The sequence below is a fragment of the Coturnix japonica genome, chromosome 6 (assembly GCF_054131305.1).
Source record: "Coturnix japonica strain WE chromosome 6, WE-NBRP24, whole genome shotgun sequence".
Classification (NCBI taxonomy): Eukaryota; Metazoa; Chordata; class Aves; order Galliformes; family Phasianidae; genus Coturnix; species Coturnix japonica.
The window spans coordinates 6333433-6356014 of NC_140668.1; the positions used below are offsets into that span (position 1 = coordinate 6333433).

General features: G+C 44.3%; 1 protein-coding gene across 1 annotated transcript; it reads right to left on the reverse strand.

Annotated features, from left to right (window-relative positions):
• Window positions 1–306: 306 nt before the first annotated feature.
• Window positions 307–2890, reverse strand: LOC146760316 (obscurin-like). Its single transcript, XM_085551349.1, has 3 exons — window positions 2508–2890; window positions 1257–1523; window positions 307–612 (listed from the first exon to the last, which is right to left on the reverse strand). Exons 1-2 carry the CDS (start codon window positions 2816–2818, stop codon window positions 1490–1492), a joined length of 345 nt encoding a protein of 114 aa, XP_085407475.1. The 5' UTR covers window positions 2819–2890; the 3' UTR covers window positions 307–612; window positions 1257–1489.
• Window positions 2891–22582: the final 19692 nt, after the last annotated feature.

Sequence of the window (22582 nt, forward strand, 5' to 3'; positions counted from 1 at the left end):
TTTGTTGTACAGCTAGATGATGTGAAGGCCATCCCTTCAGCTTATACTTAGAGGATATTTGCTCCCACAGTTCCCTCAACAGAGCATTCCTGATTTACTGTTAATGGAACAAGCTGTAGTGAGATGCCCATTTCCAACACTACCCCAGTGCTTTGGGTAGTTCTCACATTTGTGTAAAATGTTTTGTCCTTTTACTTATTTTTAAGAGAAATTCTCAGTGCTTCGAGGTTCAAGTAGAAGGTTGCTATTCACTTTAACCATATTATGAGTTAGCTCTCACGACAATCTTATCAGAAGACAGTTGAAGGAATCAGACCCCAGAATCTCTCCCATCTCATTACCTTTCACAGACAGAGAGGCTTTGGAGGTTAGACCACGGGCAGTAAAAAACGACTTCCCCAGCGTCAGTAGGAGTCACACTTTTGATAATGAGAGTATATTTCCGACTCACGTTAGAAGCTTTAAATCGCCCACCACTTTCCACTCTGCTTCCAGTCAGTGTCCAGTTGAACTCATCAATGCTTTCATGGGACAGAATGCATTCAAAAGTACAATCTTCTCCCTCCTGGATTTCAGTGGTTTTCAGCCGTTTGGTAATGCCACTATTCAGCTCTGGAAGGTAAGAGATAGGTTAGTATGAGGTTTATATGGAGAAAAGGCATTTGTGACTGACATGAGTACCAGTACTGGTGTTTTAACTCAGGATTTGCAGAACATGGCTGCGTTCCTTACTGATGTATTCTCTAAGACATTCTCCACTCAGAATTACCAGAAAGCTATAAAAAAAAAGAGACGTGAATCTCTTGTCTTTGCTCTGGAAGAACTACAATTAGAGCAGCTCAGTCCATGGAGCAGAATGAAGATTCAATGAGCTACAGAGGGAACAACCTAACAGAGAGGACAACTCTAGGATGCTGCGTGAGAAAAAGGGTTTTGCCTATGACAAGAAATTAAATGTTTCTATTAGCTAATTTGTTACCATCCTACCCCTACTGGTGTTCAAACCATTTCTCCATTTTAGGGATGTTTAGAAAGGAAACATTTCCAGGACATTCTTGATGTGTTTGGTGATTTTCATGGCAAAATGAGATACATTTACATCAAAAGCAATGGGAATTTTCCAGACATCACTGTGCTAAATTGCAGTAATACACTTCTATTGTAGAAACTATTAAGGCTCGTGGGGGAATAGGTGTAAGACATAGTGACCACACTGAATGTGCTTTCAGCACTCCTTTACTTTCCACAGTACTTACCCTGAATGCCGACCTTTGATTTGGCAACATCAGTGCCAATATCACAGGTATAGAAACCTGCATCTGACTTCTCGAGGTCATGGATAAGGGGATATAGGGTCTTCCCAGACTGTACCAGCTCATACTTGTTGCCAGAAGTGAGCACAACACCGTCCTTCTTCCACACTGGTTTGACCTTCTCTTTAGAGACTTCGCATTCCAATTTAATCACACCCCGCTCCTCACCAAAAAAATCATCCAAGGACTTCACGAAGACAGCAGGCTTCTCTGCAATTAAAAGGGCAAAACAGAACAATGTGATACAGAAGTTGAGACATTTCCAGTTGCTTTCAGATTTTTAAAGAGGGATAAATAAATCTTTACCAGCACTGACAACACCAATATAGAACATAAAGCGGTTTCATGTGTGTTGACTGAATGCACTTTATGGAATTCTGAACTAATCAGTAGGAGAATACAGGGAACAGGAGGGACAGCCTGCATTGCCTTGGGTGGGACTGATATCATATGAAGTAATTGGGATGCAGCTCTTCTAAAGCTGGAGAGCTGGCATTGCCCTCACATGGAGCAGAGCTCGTACAGCAGGCCTCAGGATTAAGAGGATAAGCTGCTGAACACTTTTGATTTTCCTGTTTAATTGACTCCTTTTATCTATCTTCTATTTCACACATCAGATGTTTATACTGGGGAAAAAACTTCCACCAAATGCAAAAGAAAGGAGAAAGAGGAAATCCTTCAAACTCTGAGCGCATAGAGTAAAAGAGCTTAATTGCTGGGGAGAGCAGATTAGAATCACAGTACCCTTAGAATTGGAAGAGACCCTTAAAGGCCATCTAGCCCAGCTCCCCTGCAATAAAAAGGGACATTCACAGCTAGATCAGGTTGCTCACAGCCTGGTCATTAGTCATCCCAGAGGCAAAACACACACTGAATGATCTCTCCCTGCAGTCATAAATCCTTGGAGACAACAGCATTGACACTGCATGTTACTGAAGCAGTAAAAGAAACTGCTCTTGTAACTCTCCTTGTGCTAAATAAAATGATGATAAAAAGCAATGGAATGCTTTGGCAGGACACCAAAACCATCCTCCTTTGTTGATATCTGCTGCAATGGAACCTTCCACTGGAAGAAAGCCTCTGATGACTTGTCACCCCAGAGAGGTGAGCTTTAGAAGCAGGACTGCTGCACAATAGAATGAACTGGAGCTCCTTAGCATCTCTTACATCCAGGAGGGCTGTGATCAGACCCACCTATCACCTTCAGGTGCGCTTTCTGACACCTTGTCTGACTTCACTGTCACTGTGCCAGCATCCTCAGGCTTAACCTGCCTCATTGTCAGTGTGCAGCAATTGCCAACGTTCTTGATGTCATTGTAATTGTTGGTGTAAAGGAGGTTGCCATTCAGGAACCATTCCACGTCCTCGTCATCATGGGACAGCTCGCAGGAGAAGACAGCAGAGCTCTCTTCTTCAATTTCTACATCCTGCAGGTGCTTCGTTACTTCTACATTGCGGGCTGTGGGGAAACAAGGTGAACTGTTACCACTGTTACTATAAATCATACTGGGATGTGTTAGAATGGTTGGACTAGATGATCTTTGTGTAATCTTCTCAGTGAAGATTATACATTTATAAAGTTAGCAGGAGAGAACGGCAGAAATCAACCCCATGAAGAGAAATCTGAGGTGAAATAGGACATGGAAGAGGCCACCCTCCCTGCTCATACCTTCAGCTGTCAGCGTGGCCTCAGTCTGCAATTCCTGCCTTGCACTTGTACACACCAGCATCATCGGGCTTCAGCTTCAGAATCTTGAGCTCTGCTGAATGCTTATCCCTCTTGATCTTGTACTTCTCAGAGGGCTTGATGAGTGTGTGGCCTTTGAACCATTTCACAACCTTTGGAAAAGGCCTGAAGTCACAGGACAGGATGACAGAATGATGTTCCAAAGCTGTCTTGTCCTCCAACTTCCTGGTGATTTGTATATGGTAATCTGCAAAGCAGGGGTGGAAGAGAAGAAAGGATGAGGACAATTGGAAGAAGAGGAAAGTCTCTTGCGTGTATTCCATTCCAATTAATGTCAAGTTCACAATGGTTCTTTGAACGACTCTAAAGATAAAACAAACGATTGTCTATAGGGAATGCCATTGACTACATTTCTATAAAGTAATACTGTATATTATCTACCAAATGCAAGGTCCAGCTCTTGTTCTGTGCTTATTAAATTGCTCCCAATTGTTGAGGCTTTTATTCAAATAAGAGTGAGTTGAAAATATAACAAGTACTTTAGGATGTGAATGGAGACTCTTATGCTGGGGACAACAGCAGATAGAAAGCCTGCAAGTTTCTTTCAGATGAAATCAATGACAAACTGCATCAAATTTAGGTGCTACCAAACTTAACCTTGTCTAGTTCAGAAATACGATTAATTTCACCTGATTTGACTTCTTTGGTACAGCCAAGGACAAAACCTCAGCTCTGTAGATCTGAATAGTAAGCACATCACAGCTATTCAAACAGATCTTTTACTGAGATGCAGCTGTCTCATTTAGTGTCCAACGACTTTGAACTGGAAATGGAGCAGACCCTCCAGACACACACACAATATTTCAAAGACCCCAGTGAAGGAAGGCTGTACGTTAATTAATTCTTCATCTTCATGATGTAAACCAAGCCAGGATATGTTACCTCTGACAAGCAGATTGGCTGTGGATTTTGATTTGCCAATTGAGAACTGAATGGTGCTTGTCATATCAGTGGTGGTTTTCGGTATGGTCAGCTGGTGGATGGTGCCTTCTTGCTGCATAATCAAGTTTCTGCCAGCCTGTAAGACTTCCCCACGTAGATACCACTTGGGAGGTTTCACAGAAGGAATGGATATCTCGCATTCAAATTTGGCTTCTTCAGGCTCAGTCACATCCTCATCACACAGCTCCTTTACTAGATTAATGGATTGCTCTTTAAGAAGGATAGAACAAGAGAAAGCAGAGATTTAGAAGGAATGTAAAAAACCCTTACATTATCACCCTACTTACTCACATCAGCATTACTGCACATGAACACTACACCTATCAGCTCAGAATGCCTTGAAACATCATTAAAAAATAACAGAAAGAAAAGAATGTTGTTAAGAAGTCAGTCAATAAGATTGACAACCTGAAAAGAGCCCAGATCTTCTGATTCCCAGTCCAACATCTAAATCAAACCATGACCTTCCCATCCCAATATCAAACTCCTCGCATTACGAAATGGAAAAGAGGTTCAATGAAACACGGACATTGACAATTACTTTGGTTAAATACAGCAACTTAGCTCTGAACAACAAGTTTTTACCTAGTAAAGGTCTCTGTAGCTCAAATGTAATGACTCTACTTAGGAGAAATTCATTTTCCAGGAAGTTCTTGCCCTTATAACTGTAACAGTGGCAAAGCTGGGGACTGAACTCTTGAGTAGTGTGCTAACTCAAATGTCTCCCTTTTCTTTATCACACTTAACATCATATATGTATACCCTAAAACTGTATATATTAAAAAGAAAAACAAAACCCTGTGTTCTTTTCAAACAGCAAGAGAAAATGAAGAAAAAGTCAATCTCTGTTTTTTATCCCTCAACGTTCAAACACAAATCTGAAGTCTAAACGTAGAAAATCAACCTCCTAAGAAAATAATCGGTCTTACTTTGCAAAAGTAAATTCCAAAAGAGAAGCTGGATATTTTGTGGGCACAAAGGTAGGTAGGTAGGGAGGAGTTTTTATTTCTGTGAAAGGTCCTGGTGGTGTTTAACTTCCTTGACATTAAAGCAAAGGATGTTAGCTCGTTTATAACATAAGATAATTTAATCAAAATCATCATCAGAAGCATAATTACCTTTAACTGTAAGATGGGCACAAGATTCACGAGATTCTGCCTTTTCTGCTACAGATTTTATTTCTGCTGCATCCTTGACTTGGACACGTGTGTAAGTCAGCGAGTAGCTCTTTCCTGAAGCAGAGAACCACAGAGTCACTAAGGCTGGAAAAGACCACTAAGGTCATCTAGTCCAACCGCCAGCTCATCCCTACCAAACTGTGCTCTTGAGAGCAAACCCACAACTACACTTGGCTTCCTTGAGCAAAGAGCTCTGAGGCACATGGCCAGGCTGAGCATCATCCATCTGGTTTCACAGCATCACTGCCTGTTCTCTCATGTCAATGAAACCACCCATTCCCCACATCCACATCCCCACCAAAGTGTAATCTAAACATGGCTTCTACAAGGACTGACCAAATGTGGCCGTCGTCACCTTCAAAGTACCTGATACAGAAGGATCACACTCACTGTCAGACAAAACCTCTTTGGAGAGGTGAACTGACTGCCCTGTTCACCCCCACTTTGGAAATAACTGCACTGATTTCCTACCTGCTCCCGGCAGTGTGGGATGGTGGGATAGCATCACACTTCCCACACTAAGCATCCCACCATGTCACTTGTTCCACCCTAACCTCAGTCCCCAAACAAAAGGGGAACTCCCTTCTGAACCCTCTTCACTTCATTTCAGATGTCTTATATGCTTGATCTCCAACCCACCCCCCACTCAGGAGAAAGATCCCCCTCTTACACCCTACCATCTTGCCACATTCTGATGTTGTCATCAGCCTTCAGCTTGTTGTCATCTTTGTACCACTGGGTCTGAACCTCATCGTGTGAAATCTCAGACAAAAGATGCACTCCCATATTCATTCACTTCCACATCTTCCAGTGCTTTAACAATCTTGATATCTCCAGCTGTGAAACACTAGAGACATATTTGTCAGGGTATTTCCAGAACTGAGTGCAGCATCTTTTCCTTACACATATTTGCATAGAAAATAAGTAGGATTATGTTTTATTCTAAAACATCATCCATTCCTGAGTCATTTCCCTTTTCAACACAGTCAATGCATTATTGCCCTTGAACTTAAAGATAGACTTACTAGCTACAATGGAGCTCCCTGCAAACAGTTTTCATGGAAACCAGAATCTCATTTATTCTAAAACTTTTCTAGCAAAATTAAGGGTAGAAAAACAATAGAACTGACTGAATCTTTAAGGTCATTTAGTTCCAGTCCCCCTGCTATAGGCAGGGACACCTCCCTCCACACCAACTCTTCTCCTCAGGGTCAAGGCTTCTCTCAAATCATTCTCCTCTAAGCCTGTGCCTGTGCTTGGGATTGCCCTGACCCAGGTGCAGGGCCTTGTACTTGGCCACACTCAAGTTCATGAGGCTGCCAAGGGCCCACCTCTCCAGCCTGTCCAGGTCCCTCTGTGTAGCATCCCTTCCCTCTAGCACATCAACAGCACCGCTCAGCTTGGTGTCATCTGCAAACTTGCTGAGGCTGCATTTGATTCCACTCTCCATGTTGCCTACAAAAATGTTAAATAACACTGGTCCCAACACCACCCTCCACCTGGACACTGAGCTATTGACTGCTGCTCTCTGAGTGTGACCATCCAGACAGTTCCCTATTCTGCAACGGGTCCATCCATCAAAACCATTTTTCTCCACTTTGGTGACCAGGATGTCATGCAGGACGGGATCAAATGCTCTGCATAAGTCCAAGTAGATGATGTCAGTTGCTCTCCCATTATCCACTGATGCTGTTACTCCATCATGAAAGGCCACCAAGTTTGTCAGGCATGGCTTGACCTTGATGAAGCCATATTGGTTACCTCCAATCTCCTCATCTTCATTTTCCAAACTATTCCAAGGAGAACTAGACAGAACTCTACAGTGTCGTGTCACTACAAACCTGTCTGAATCATTGGCTTCTCTGCATGCTCATCACTAGTCTCTCCTTAGCTTGTGTGCCCACAATGTATGGGGAATGTCAGCCACAAATCTTACCTAGGGGACATCTTTGCTTCAAAATCCCTTGAACATCACACAATCCCTTTTAACTCTCCAGGTCTGCACTTCTTTATGTCAGAATCAGACCATATTTCTGTGCTGCTATTTCCCTTTCCTTCTGAAGGGCCTGGATACAACTTAGATTAACCTCAGGAGCAGAGTTCCTGCATAAAACAGCCAGTACTGAAACAGCAACCCAACCTGGTTTTAGACTGAGAGAGAAAATGAGAGTTCACCAAAGTCATGGGACAGGACAGATGTTCATGTTCATGCTAACACTGAACCCAAGTGGCCACATGAGGACAGCATCTAGTAGGAAATCAGAAAAAAAGCATCCTTTCAGACGTCCCTTGGGAAGGTGGCATCTACCAGGGCACAGCAGACCCATGTGTTCAGTAACAAGTCTGATGCTTCAGAGCCCAATGATGAGCTACAAACTGGGGTTTAACCAATGCAACACATGGAGGGAAAATCTGTCTTGAGCATAAAGAAGAAAGAGAAAGGTATCCAAAAGGACTAACCAAGAAGTGCCCAAACTGCCCATGAAGCATTTCTTCCTGTGGTGCAAAACACCACAAGAGGATTTATTTGCTCTTTCATTTAAACATAACATGAACCTTTAGGGTAGCTGATGTCTTGTCTTCAGCTGCTTGGCATGTGCATGTTCCCTGATTTTCATATTCACACTAGTGAATAATCAGACTTCCCTTATTTCCCTGGGAAGTAATGCCCACTTCTTTTACTTTGACGGAGCTCCTTCCAATCCTAGAAGGGAAAATATCAAGTCCGATCTCCATGAGTCCTTCCATCTCTGCACTGAGCAAAGGGAGCCTTCAGATCTATGCTTAATTCACCCACTTCCCTAGAATTAATGGAACTGTGCTTACTGGAACATATGCTGAAGCTTAAGCACAGTGCAGTGTTTTCAACATGTAGGAATGACTATAGAACTTGCATAAATTCTGGCTGACCTATGACAGCTTAAAGCACTGCGGAGGACTGTTAACAAGCTCGTTTGGACTTCACCTTGAATAAATGACGTTATCCCCAAGTAAGGGAAGGAACAGCTGAGCACCGGGGAGGTACACAAAGTGCCAGAGCAAATTCTCACACTGTCAGGTGCAAAGAAAACTGAGATTTCACCCTAAAACCCAGTTCACAACAAGGCTACAAAATCCTGGCTGAGAATTTCTGTGTTAGAGTTGAAGCTCAAGACTGTGCTCCAACCAACAATATTTTGTGCAGCAAGACCTCAGGAGTTCACAATAAACCCAAAACAAACTTCCATTTCAACTTGATAAATGAACTCAGGACATAATAACAAAGAGTGCTGATCTGGGCAAGTAAAAGAGCACTAAGAAAAGAGAGCAATGCAAAAGCTATCAAGCAAAAGCTCAGACTCGCATCCCTTGGAAGTGAAATTAAAGGCTCTCATTCATTTCCAGAGAAGTCAGAAAGGAAAATACCATTACATGCCATACCTTGAACCACTTGACGTCCACGTTGGGCCTGGACAGCTCACACTCAAATGTGACCTTGTCCTTCTGAGTGACGCTATTGTCTGCCAATGGCTTGCTGATTTTCACAGGCAATTCCGAGAAGGAGAAAGAAGGATGTGGATTTAGTTGGGAATGAGGTCTCTAGGAGCATCTGGCATAAGGAATAATGAAAGGCAGTGCCTACTCTCCATGCTTACTAGAACTTGTAATTAACAACAAAAAAACCTATTGTTTTGAGCACATTATCATTACTTCTGCTAGGGACAATAACGTTCCAACAATCCTCTTGATATTTGAGGGATACTCTGGTGGTAATGGCCCAGTGCAAAACATTCTTTGCAGCTGGAAGGAAAGCTGGTTCTGCTGTTCAAGTAATCTGGGACAGGAGCAGATAATGACACCTTGCACCAACCAATACCTGTCACAGTGAGCCTCCCCGAGGAATTAATGCCTTCTGCTTTAAAGGAAATGAGTCCTGCATCTTCAAGGGTCACAGAAGAAAGTGTCAAGGAATGTTTCTTCCCCTGGACACCCATCGTGATATTTGGTGCAGGCTTCAGCCGCACGCCGTCCTTCTGCCAAGTCCCTTCCACATCCTCATGGGACACCTCCACCGAAAAGGTGACAGTTCCCTTCTCAGGGAATTCCAGGGGCTGCAGACCTTTCACCAGCTTCATCTGCCGCACTGAAAGACAACGGGGAGAGGTTGGAGATCTCACACCAGCAGCTGAGAAATAGAATCATCAAAGGAATCAGAGAAAGGTTTAGGTTGGAAGGGACCTTTGAGATCACCCAGTTCCAAACCCCCTGCTGTAGGCAGGGATGCTTCCCTCTACACCAGATTGCACAAAGCCCCATCCAGCCTGGCCTTGAATGCTTGAATAGCATCAGGACTTCCAAAACAAGTTACTTCCCTCATCCTCTCCCAGGTACAGTATCTGCTAATTAAGCAACAGCCTTTGCAAAGAAGAAAACTTGTTCATAACCAGGTCCATGGGTGCTCTTAAATGGATCCTTCCAGATGGAAAAAACATTTCAGGTGGCCTCCTAGAATTTACCTCTTTTTGTGTTGCACACAAGACTGAAAAAAAAAATAAAAAATTTACTTTTGCAAAGTTCTACTTGTCATAATGAAACAAACATTTGGGGAATGGCAGAACCAGGTAAAGTTTACCTTCACGTCAAGAAATTTGAAATTTCACTCTCATGTTCTTGGTGTGGTGTTTCTGCTTTTCCAGCCTTGGGTGCAACTTGTAAGAGGGAATGAAGCAGCAAACTGCCCAGCACTGAGCTGCATTCTTCCGACACGTGGTATCAATGAACTGCTGTATTTCCCTATCTTCTCTGGAACTATTACTCATCTAACCTAACTGAAACAGTAAGCCTGAACCTAGATATAAATCAGGATCATAGTCACCCGTGGTTCCTTTTATATTCAGAAAGACACTCTAGAGGGTAATTCAGTGCATCTAGAAATTAAAGTAGTCTCTGAAGGTCTATGTATTTTCCAATGTCTGTTGGCCGCAGAAGGATGTGAAGTGCTGCACATGGCCCAACAATCAGCACTGACAATCAGCTGCAAGTTAATATCTGCGGGTTGTTTGGTTTGTTTGCTTGTCTGTTTTATTTCCTACAACCATTCAGTTTGGAGAAAAGATGAGCAACTGCCAATAGAAGTGATACGTGCACATTTTGGGACACAGAAGCAGAATTTTGTGACAACAGTCAGCCCGGAATATGTTGATGATGAAGTTGTCCTAACAGTGCATGCCAGTGATTTGACAAACCCTGCTCGGTATGACACAGTTTGTCTTTAATTTTTGGTATCTTTGATTCCCAGTTGGCTCTTAGGCAAAAAAAAAAAAGCCACCCAAACAACCTAGTCCTCATCTCATCCTTCCCTTCCCATCCAGCTGCTGCCTCACAGAAGGGGTAAAATAAAAACTCTCTTGGACTAGCAGAGAGATTTACAATGGAGTAACTTAAGTAAGGATGGGAGACTGAAGGTGTTGGGGAAGACATCCAGGCTTTAGCTACAGGGCATGCATGCAGAATCACAAAACAAAGGCCAGTCAGAGAAATCAGAGCTTCGTCAGAATTAATGGGGTTGTTTCTACATGCCCACCCTATCTGCCAGTGTAAACCCTTCCAGTGAAAAAAAAGAAAGCTACAGATGGGTGGGGAGAATTGTTGGTGAAATTATTTGTGATATTTTTTGCTAATAATATGCTTAAAATCCTGGAGCAAGACTTAAAGTTAAGCAACTCAGTCTGTGTAAGTAGACTTACAGAAGGGAACCATAAAGCTTATGGAAGGGAACTGTCAAGCTAATCCACAGCTAAAACAGAGTAGAGACGAATTGCAGGAGCTTGTTTACTTTGCAGAAGTGTGAGCTTTAACCACTGCTGAGCTCCTAGTACAAAAGTCTGAACCAATGCAACAAACCAACCCGTCCATGTTGTACAAAAGAATGTACTGACACCACCAGAACACAAAATTCAATGGCTAAAAATATTAGCAAAAATCATCCAGCCCTTCTCCATTGCTACAGGACATGCTCAGCTCTTTGTGCCCCAGATATTTCACTAACCTTTTCTGAATCCCACAGTGAAGGCTTCAAAGCCCCTCCAAATGACTTATCCAGTCATCCAACCATTAAAAAGCTTTTCTGTTGTAGAACTTGCATCTTTGTCATTGCAATTGAAGTCCCTTATTTCTGCACAGAGAACAGATTGTTTGCTTCCACTTTCTAAAAGCCTTTTATATACTCAAAGCCTGCTATCATATTATATATGAGCACCTTCAAAGAGCCAACAGAGTCAATGATTTCATTGGAAGCATCAGATTTTATGACTCGCAGGAAGTGATCACCATAACTCACACTCACATCTCCTGCCTGTAGAGGAGATCCTCCTTGCATCTACAAAGATGCAAGAAGAAAAGAGGCAAAGAAGGGGTAAAATAAATCCCATCTTACATTTGGGATGCTTAATTCCAGCCTTGAAGGCTGATTTGCCCACTTAACAGCTGTGCTCTTCAGAAGCAGTTGTTCCACAGTTATTTAGAGAGAAAGACAAGTTTTGTACTTGGTTGTTAACACAGAGAACAGCATAAACACACAGATGAACTCAGCTTTGCAGTGTTGTAATGGCTGATGAGGGAAGCCAAGGATCCTTCCACACTGTCAGCCTTCATTTCCAGAGACATACCTTTGGGGGTGATGGTAATGCTGCTCTTGTCATCTCTGGACTCACAGAAGTACTCTCCCTCATCCTCAGCCTGGATCCCTGTTATTGTCAGGGTTCTTCTGACCCCTTCCTCATCAATCTGGAAACGTTTGCTGGGTTTGATCGCAACCTCATTCCTGCGCCACACCACCTTCCCTTTGACATGGCTCACTTCCTCTTCCTCTAAGCCACATAAACAGCTGCTTAGTGCTCCCAAAGCGAATGCTCACCAGTTGTTTCCAACTTGAAGGTCATCTTCTGGCCAGCAGCCTCGCAGATGTATTCTCTAGCATCTTTCTTCTCCAGCTGCTCCACAACCAGACTCCGTGTTTTGTCCACAGATTCCAGTTTGAACTGGTATATCAGCTATAGAGAATATCAGCTCTTCTGTTGAAACAAAGTGTCAAGTCTAGGCAAGAAAGAACCTAGGAACTGAAGGAACCAAGAGGGTCCTTGAACACCAGTCCCATGGTTGCAAGTCACTATGCAAACATATTGAACCCAAAAGAACATCTGACCTTCAGGCAACCAAAACCTGAGTTCCTTTTGCTTAAGACCCACTGTGAAACATCAAAACACATAAACATGTGATAGTCAAACCACTGGCTGCCTTTTCATGACCCAGAACAGTACTCCTGGCTTCCTGAACAGACTCCTCATGGCCTCTACCATTGCCACAACTGTGACTGTCAAAGGCACAAAGGAAATATGCTCACCAACGCAGTCCTTTGTTCTTTGTGTGTAATTTGCAGATATCTATCTTACTTTGAGCTCTGGGAATAGTCAGCTCTACCAGGTCTCTTACTGTGAGTAGCAGACTCACCTATCCAGATGCAGCCTCCAACATAAAGGCATAGTAAAAAGGCAGTGTACTACTAGAAGTTCCTGCTTCTCCTGCCATGAAAGGCTGCACGTACAACATGCACTCCAGCCTCACTGCACATACTTCTCTTAGTCAAATGTTTAGGTGAACAAGAATTATAGTTCGGGATCTCAGGCACAGGAGAGATTTGAATAATATCTTGAATATTGCTTCCACTGTACATATATCAGTAATTATTATTCTACAGACTGAAACAGGTCTTTGTGCCATACTAAAACCACATACTTGCTACAAACCCAGGCAATCAAGTATAGGGGAAAAACCTCAGCACAGACTACTGCAACTGGATCACTGTATAATGGAAACTAGATTTTACTTTACTGTTCTCTGCTGTATTTCATACAACACCTGTCTTACCTGTGACATGAATCTTGAAGGTGAGTTTCTGGCCAGCAGCCTCGCAGCTGTACTCCCCTGCATCTTTCTTCTCCACCTGGCTCACCACCAGCCGACGCTGTTTGCCCTCTGACTCCACCCTGAACTTCTTGCTCGAGGTGATCAGTTTCCCTTCCTTGTACCACTTCACCTCCGTCTTCTCCTGGGCCACCTCGCAGCACAGTGTGGCATTTTCTGTTGGTGCAGCCTTCATCTCCTTCTGCACCTTCTCCTTGTTGATAAAAACATCTTCTGCTTCTGGAATTGAAGGCAAATGGGCACATTTAAGACATGAATCTTTTCTACACAGCCTTCCCCAAATGCCCAAATTAGTCTTTGGACGGCACTGTTGAGGACAGCTTTCCCACTCACATTTCCTGACAGTGCTATGAACTGAATGCCAACATCTGAACTATATCAATTGCCAGTGAAGAACTTCCTCCCTGCCAGACCAAAACAGCTTAGATAGCCCTAAACTTGTTTTCATTTCCACCAGTATCATGTTCCAAAATCTTCAAAAATTAAAAAACACCCCTTTCCCCACTCTCCAGCAGCACACCAGCATACGCAGTCATTGAAAAGTCTGTTTCTTACAAGGGAACAGGCATTACATTGTCCAAACAAGCTGACAGCTGTAAGTTGCTTTGCCAGCAAAAGCCAGGTGAGGGTCAAAGTTAAATTCTGTTTGTGATTAAGTCATAGTGAGGAACTGTATTTTTCTCACCTACTTATTTCTGAAAACAATTCTAATATCTCCTGAGTTTTCAGAGGCAGTAATAAAATGGTTTCCCCTATGGAATCATAGAACGGTTTGGGTATAGAAGGAAGCTTTAAAGATCATCCAGTCCAACCTCTTGCCGTGGTCAGGGACATCATTCACTAAATGAGGCTGCCCAGGGTCCCCATCCAGCCTGGCCTTGGACACTCCAATGATGAGTCACCCACAACCTTCACTGGACAATCTGTTCCAGTGTATCACTACCCTCATCATAAAGAACTTTTCTCATGTCCAAACTGAGTCTACCCTCTTCACTTTTGAAACCATTGCCCTTTGTTATGTTGCTACAAACCCTGGTAAAAAGCCTTTTTCCACTTTCTTATCAGACTCTCCTAATAAATGAACGCCTGTCTTCCTCCATTTCTGGAAAGAAAAGCACCAGCTTGAAGCCTTTCTATTTTTAAGCATTTCTTTTGTACCTGCTATAGAGAAGAAAACAAAAGAAAATACGGGAAAACCTTTTTAGTTGCAGGTTTCTTTAATTTAATAGAAACCACCAATGCCGCCGTCTAGCATTGTGACCAAATGCTGTCTCTGAGACTATTTAGGAAGAAGCATTTGCAGGGGTGTGCTTGTGCCCTGAAGATACCTTTAATATTCTTTAATTTCCCCTGTAATTACTGACTTCACATTTTGCTATCATTGCATCTACTTGAGATCCCCAGGGAAATTCCCGAATTATGTCCAGCCTGTCTTAAGCTGAGGCTACCCAAGTCCTCTGTGTTCATAGCTTCAGAAGGCAAACAGGAACGTACACAACTTAAACAGAATTTAAGCACCGTCTACATCACTGAATGCTGGGGTTGAATGTGTCAAACCACTTAACTTTCCCCTCCTTCTTTGTTGGGGGGTTCAATACAGTCAAAACAATTTCTCTCACCTGTGACATGAATCTTGAAGGTGAGTTTCTGGCCAGCAGCCTCGCAGCTGTACTCCCCTGCATCTTTCTTCTCCACCTGGCTCGCCACCAGCCGACGCTGTTTGCCCTCTGACTCCACCCTGAACTTCTTGCTCGAGGTGATCAGTTTCCCCTCCTTGTACCACTTCACCTCCATCTTCTCCTGGGTCACCTCGCAGCTCAGCGTGGCATTTTGAGTCAGTACAGCCTTCACCTCCTTCTGCACCTTCTGCTTGTTGATAAAGGCATCCTCTGCTTCTGGAACTGGAAAACACTGGGTAAAATATACATTACATATGAACAACTTGTGACTGGAAGACATTAAAAGTTGCTTCTATGTTGTATTGGACCATTTCCTGGAGCAACACTGCTTCACAGTGTTTATCACACATTATAATGCATCTCAGCACAGTCCCTATGGTCATCCCATCCCTCTGGGTAGTCTTTACTATCAGCTAGGACTCCTAATTTTCAGATTTCTTTTAATGAAGACAATGACAGATCTTCATCTGTGTGTCTTTTTGATATTGCTCCACTCTACGCTGGAGAGCAGCCAAATACAGCTCAATTATGAAGACCTCAAAATCAGGAAACCATAGAAATTTAAGAGCAGAAAACCATCTTTTGACTCTACCATATGGCAGTGATATAGCCCTTAATATTGTGAATACTTGGCCTACATTAGATTTTGTAGCTCGGTTTTATGCATAAAGCATGGTTTTCTACTCTCAGCAACCCCTGATTCTTCAGAGAACTGGCTGAGGTCATCTCCTCTTAATACCTAACACATATAGAATAAAGTGTTTAAAGCCCACCTTACCTTTTGTGTCAACAAATGGAGTTAGCATCAGAAAGATAGCAAGTATAATTAGTTAGGCATACACACTTCAGTTAAGGGAATTCAGTTAATCACTTTGCTAAGTGAGATCGATTGATACATTGAATCTTTTATTGATTACTTTAATGACTGTTTTATCTGATTCTCCTTTTACCAACAACTGGTCGCTGAGAGCGTTCATGCTAGTTCGTATTTGAGGCGTGGGAGAACAGATAAACCCTAAATAAATGGGCTTCCATTTCTATTCCATGGTTTGCCCTACAAAAGGCTGTAGAAGTGCAGAATATTTATGATGCACTTACATCATGGACTTCTCTAGTGCTAGCCAGCTTCTAACAGAGCAATTTTGAATAAGCTTCCTATGCTTGTTTGGGTCCCAGGAAAGATCCCAGGGTCCTGATGTTGATACCAAGACAGAGGCTCCAAGCATGAATGCAGGACTAGCAGGTGTGAGGGGGATTGACATTGCCTTTTATTTGCAGTGGAGACATGGAAGACCACTCATTCAGATCATTCATGCAAGCATATTCAGGCATACCCAGCTCAGGTGACCGGGAAGGCTCCTGCTCCCCAGCAGTCATTGCAAACCCTTCCATGACCTGTCCCCTATCTCCTTCCTCCCCGCTGTCACTCTGTGAAGCCTTCTGCTGCCATCCCTTTCCCTTCCTTCATGACTTTCTCCTCTGCATGCTGTCTGAATTCTGAGTGGCAGCAGCTGCCCAGGAGGGTAAGTTCAGCTCAAGTTCCTGTGCTGCTGACCGTTGCAGTACGTGCAATCCCAGGATTCACACCACAGCTCTACCACCAGCACTGCAGTCCACTGAAGGCGAGGGAGCAGGGCAGCAAGCCAATGCAAGAATGCAGTTGATACACTCTACATTTGATCTCCCTGCTTGTATTGACTGTAGAAGCATCATTCTCTCCGCCCATCTTCAACAGCCCCTGTTCTGACTGATGATTTTCAGGGAAGGTTCAAGTTGGATGTTAAGAAAAACTTCTTCTGAAGAGGAGTGGTGATGTGGTGGCACAGCTTTGCAGGGAGGTGGTGGGGTCACCATCCCTGGAAGTGTTCAATAACCATGGAGATGTGGCACTGAGGGACGTGGGCAGTGTGCATGGTGGGATGGGTTGAGGCTGGATGTGGGGATCTTTGTGGTCTTTTCCAACCACAATGATTTGATGAAGATCAGAAGGCTTGCTTATTAGCAAGACAACAAACATGGCCTAGACCAACCAGGTGATGCAAAACTTCTCACAAATGCAATGGAGCTTTGGCCCACTTCAAATAAGGATTTCAGCGTGCACCACAAATACTGAGATAATGAGATGGCAGAATCAGCCCTTTTTACTCTAGTTTTCTATAGGTTTCCAAGGTGTACAGCACTTGTTTCTTTTAAGCAAGAAGGTCTAATCTGCATCCCGTAATGCTCAACACTCAGCACCTAACATTCAACATGTCCTTAAAATGGGATTGTTCTGTGCTACCAGTGGAACCCTGGGGTAGAGGAACCCTGAAAATCTTTCTGAGTGCAGTGGTAAGAGGACAAATTAAGACTCAGGAAGCCATTGCACTTTGGGAGAAGCTAGTAAGATGAGGATTTCTGTAGTGAAAGAGCCAACCACTCCAAGAGTACTCATAATCCCTCCTGACTTTCACACCACATCATTTTGCAGTGAGTGCTGGACTTGCACGTCATGTTACAGTGGTAAACATGAGAAATACAGCAACGGTAGCTAGGCAAGCACTCTCCACGTATGGCAGAGGAGGAAGTATTACATTACCCTGTGCAGCCATGAGCTCATCCGGTCTGAAAGAGAACAGAAAACCTTTGGTTTCTGAGGCAAACAGCTAATAATAGCCCTCAGCTAGCAAAATTCAAGTGTAAAAGCACTACATTGCTGGGTTTTCTCCCTACGCCTCTGCAATAAGATGTGGGCTGGCTTTGGCTGCTGAGGATTAACTTGGTTGATTCCAGCTGTTGCCATAGTCTTTCTGTCATCGTTCATATTTCATTTTCTCTGACAGATACCTCCCAAATCTACCCTTTCTGTAATCCACTCTTAGCTGAAACTGCCAGTTTCCTGAGCCAAAAGCATGAGCTACACAACTCACGGAACAGATCCAAAGGCCCCAGAATCACATCCACGTGGTGTGGGAATAGTAAGAGCTGATGGTTTAGAGTCTACACCACAGGCAGCAGCAAAACTGTCTACTACAGGAGCAGAGATATATTGCACACCAGGGACTGAAGGAGCAGAATGCCCCAAGATGGAGAGAGCAAAGACTGCAACATTTACAAGGGAACAGAACGCAAGCTATGCCCTGCAAGGACACCAGGTCTGTGTGAGCAGAAAGGCAGTAGACTCCCAGTACAGTTGCTCCTCCACATAGCTGACCAAATGCCAAACCTTGACCAGGATTAAGCTCCAATGTGTTCACTGCCATAAGAAAGAAGAGGAGAAAACAGATTCCCTGTCCTGATCAGCTCAGAATACAAGACGAGAACTGTAAAGTTAACAGAGAACAAGTTGACTTATGAGCAAAAACCAGTAGAGTGCAGCTACAAATAAAACAGAAGACAAACCCTCGTCATCAGCCAGCTCACTAATGGTCACTCAGAATGCAGCTGATGTGCCCATGGCTATCTGGAGTCTAAGTTAAAATTTACTGGATCTTGTGCAAAATATACTGACACCAGAGCAATCTCTACTGCAGCTGGAGTGAGAGATCTGCCTCTGTTCTAAACCCTCAGACTAATGAGAAACGTACAATTAGAAAGGTATCAATGGATTCATGACTGGTCATTACATTTACAGAACATGGAACGAATGGTTGTCAACGTGGGATTCAACAAACCAAAGGCAAGTGCAATGCCTCTGACTAAAAGTTCTTAGGACACCGACAACCAAACCTCAGTGCAGCCACAGCAGAGATCTGTAACTACTACTGTTGAAATATCAACTGGTAGAGCAGTGTTGCACATTGTACAAATCACAGTTGGACATCTATGGACAGCTCATTATAAAAGTAGTCGTTGGGGAAGAGCTGGATGAAACACTGTTAAAAACAAATAATCATTTTAGCTGCACGTTTGTAAGCATTTCTTTTCATCCTCCCCAAAACAGTTTCATGGCAGAATCAAGACACATTCACACAGACGTTTCCACAGCCAGACTATGGAATAATCAAAGAATATCAACCAAAATGTGTTTCCTACCAGTTACATGAATCTTGAAGGTGAGTTTCTGGCCAGCAGCCTCGCAGCTGTACTCCCCTGCACCTTTCTTCTCCACCTGGCTCACCACCAGCTGACGCTGTTTGCCCTCTGACTGCACCTTGAACTTCTTGCTCGAGGTGATCAGTTTCCCCTCCTTGTACCACTTCACCTCCGTCTTCTCCTGGGCCACCTCGCAGCTCAGCGTGGCATTTTGAGTCAGTACAGCCTTCACCTCTTTTTGTACCTTGTCCTTGTTTGTAAACAGGTCTTCTTTCTCTGCAGGGACATCACAACAGTCACACCGTTTTGCTGTAGTCTGCTGCAGAGCTTACTCCAGTTCCCCGTTTTCACTATACTTGCCCTTCACAGGGAGCATTGTGATACCTCATTAAGACAGGAAAATACTTTCCCCTCTATTTTGCCTTGGGAAATGATAAGCATATCATTTCATTTCATATCATATCACATCATATCACAAAGCTAAACATTTCGCAGTCTGATAGCAGATTTGGACATGAGATTTAGAACACCTGCATGCACTGCTGAACCTCCTCCCTTCTCTTTTTTTCTTCTGATGTCTCTCTACATTTCCAGTAAATCAGAAGGGAACGGCCCTCTAGAACAGGTTGCCCAAGGAGACTGTGGATGCTCCATCCCTGCAGGCATTTAAGGCCAGGCTGGATGTGGTTCTGGGCAGCCTGGGCTGCTGGTTGGCAACCCTGCACATAGGAAGAAGGGGGTTGGAACTGGATGAGCACTGTGGGGCTTTGCAACCCAGGCCATTTATGAGTCTGATTAGTGGCATTTTCCACCTAATTGTGTCACTCAAATTTTGTAATCAGATCTCTTCAAACACCTCCCATTTTCTCACTCCTTGCATGCCTGGTGTGCTCTTGCACTGTAACCCTGCAGACACCAGCTGACTACAAGAGCTGCACAAGTTACCCTCCTTGCCTATTGTTTGTTGCAGTAATTCATTCCTGGATGGAAAAGCACATGTAGAAAAGTGTTGCTATGACACTAGATGACAAAGAAAGTCCTATAGCCAAAATGTTTTGCACCAGAGAGGCTGTCAGTTGATCCTCCAAATGCAAGACACACCAAATGAAGCGTTCCTTTATCTCTGGGATTCCAAGCATTTTCTCACCTCTGACTTTCACTTGGAATGTTGCTTTGTCATCTTTTGTTTCACAGCTGTAGCTCCCTTGGTCTTTCAGGGTCACATTTTTGACCATGAGCTTGCGGTGCGTCCCCTGGGAGATGATGGTTGTCCTCTGGTCCTGCTTCACCTCTGTTTGATCTTTCTTCCATATGAAAGCTCCGCTTGCAGCTGACACCTCACACACCAGCTCCAGGTCTTCAGAAGGACTGACTGATATTTCTGGAGTTGTTTTGGGCTTGTTGACAACATTAATGGCTTCATCTGAAGAAAAAAAGAGAAAGTGGTTTACATCCTGACTCAGGCTTATTCAGCACAGCATGAAGATACAGTTAGAACTGATTGTAATGTCTCTGCTCATTACATTTGGGTGATCGAGTTTCACCTCTGGAGGTACTCACATACAAACGTGTGCTTGATTCTCCTGTGTAAAGGAAAGAGTAAGTTCTATGCAGACAGTTCTTATTTCTTTTAATCAATTCTGTATTCTGCACATGTTCTTCTGAAGCTAGAATGAAGGCAGCTAAGTAACATGTTTGCAATACATGAACAAACCTATTTAACACCTTGTCTCTAAGCTAACAAGCAGCGTTTGATGAGCACATCAGTATTTCATGCCCTTCATTCCATCCAGACAGAACCTGCCTGAGGAGCAAGCTGATGGCTGTCAGCTACAGGCAGACCTAGCTTAGTATTGTATTTCTTAGAGCAACAACTGTTGCTTTCAGTCACTGAATATGAATCCTTGGGACCTGATGAGGTGCATCCATAGGTGCTGTGGGAGCTGCTGGAGGTCGTTGCTGAGCCGCTCTCAGTAATCTGTCAGAGGTCTTGGAGAACTGGGGAGGTGCCTGAAGACTGGAGGACGGCCAGTGTCACTCCTGTCTTCAAAATGGCAAGAAGGAAGACCCGGGTAATTATAGGCCGGTCAGCCTCACCTCTGTCCCAGGGAAGGTGATGGAACAGCTTGTGCTGGATGCCATCTCCAGACAACTGGGAGAAAAGGAGGTTATCAGGAGTATTCAGCATGGGTTCACCAAGGGGAGGTCGTGCTCGACCAACCTGTAGGCCTTTTATGAAGATGTCACTAGCTGGGTGGACAGGGGGAGAGCGGTAGATGTAGTCTACCTTGATTTCTGTAAGGCTTTTGATGCTGTCCCCCTTGACATCCTTATAACAAAGCTGAGGAAGTATGGGATAGATGAGTGGACGGTGAAGTGGGTCGAGAATTGGCTGACTGGCCGAGTGCAGAGGGTTGTCGTTGGTGGTGCGGAATCTGGCTGGAGGCCTGTAACTAGCGGCGTCCCCCAGGGGTCTGTGCTGGGTCCGGTCTTGTTCAACATCTTCATCAGTGACCTTGATGAGGGGATAGTGACCACCCTCAGCAAGTTTGCTGATGCCACGAAGTTGGGAGGATTGGCTGACACGCCTGAAGGCTGTGCTGCCATTCAGAGAGACCTGGACAGGCTGGAGAGCTGAGCAGTAAGAAACCAGATGAGGTTTAACAAAAGCAAGTGTAGAGTCTTGCACCTAGGGAGAAATAATTGCATGCACCAGTACAGGCTGGGGGAAGAGCTGCTGGACAGGAGCTCTGCTGAGTGGGACCTGGGCGTCCTGGTGGACGACAGATTGACCATGAGCCAGCAGTGTGCCCTTGTGGCCAAGAAGGCCAATGGCATCCTGGGGTGCATTAAAAAGAGCATGGCCAGCGGGTCGAGGGAGGTGATCCTCCTCCTCTACTCTGCCCCGGTGAGGCCTCCTCTGGAGTGCTGTGTCCAGTTCTGGGCTCCCCAGTACAAAAAAGACAGGGATCTCTTGGAAAGAGTCCAGCGGAGGGCCACTAAGATGGTGGAGGGCCTGGAGCATTTCCCCTATGAGGAGAGATTTAGCAAACTGGGTCTGTTTAGCCTTGAGAAAGGAAGGCTGAGAGGGGATTTGATCCAGGTTTATAAATACCTGAGGTGTGGGTGCCATAGTGGCGTGGCTGGTCTCTTTTCAGTAATGTGTAGGGACAGGACTAGGGGTAATGGGATGAAACTTCAGCATTGGAAGTTCTGCACGAAGATGCGGAAGAACTTCTTTACGGTGAGGGTGACGTAGCACTGGAACGGGCTGCCCAGGGAGGTGGTGGAGTCTCCTTCTGTGGAGATATTCAAGATCCGACTGGACGCCGAGCTGTGCGACGTGGTGTAGGGAGCCTGCTTTCCAGGAGGGTTGGACTCGATGATCTCTAGAGGTCCCTTCCAACCCCTGCAATTCTGTGATTCTGTGAGGCAACCACAGCCTCACTGGGAAGACTGTTCCAGTGTTTCACCACCCTCACAGTAAAGTTCTTCCTGGTATGTATTCTAAATCTACCCTCTTCCAGTTTAAAACCATTTCCCTTCATCCTGTCACTACATGCATTTATAAAAAGTCCCTCCCTAAGCTTTCCTATGCACTCCCTTCAGATACTGGGAGGTTGCTATAAGGTCCCCCTGGAGCCTTCTCTTCTCCAGGCTGAAGAGCCCCAGCTCTCTCAGCCTGTCCTTCTAGGGGAGGTGCTCCAGCCCTCTGATCATCTCCATTTCCCTCATCTGGACCTGCTC

Bases quoted from the DNA above. Each gene is read 5' to 3' on its own strand.
- LOC146760316 (XM_085551349.1), bottom strand. From the start codon at position 2,818: ATGATTTATAGTAACAGTGGTAACAGTTCACCTTGTTTCCCCACAGCC. The intron at 1,524-2,507 runs GTGGGTCTGATC...TTTTAATTGCAG, and splicing joins AGCGCACCTGAAGGTGATAG to AGAAGCCTGCTGTCTTCGTG.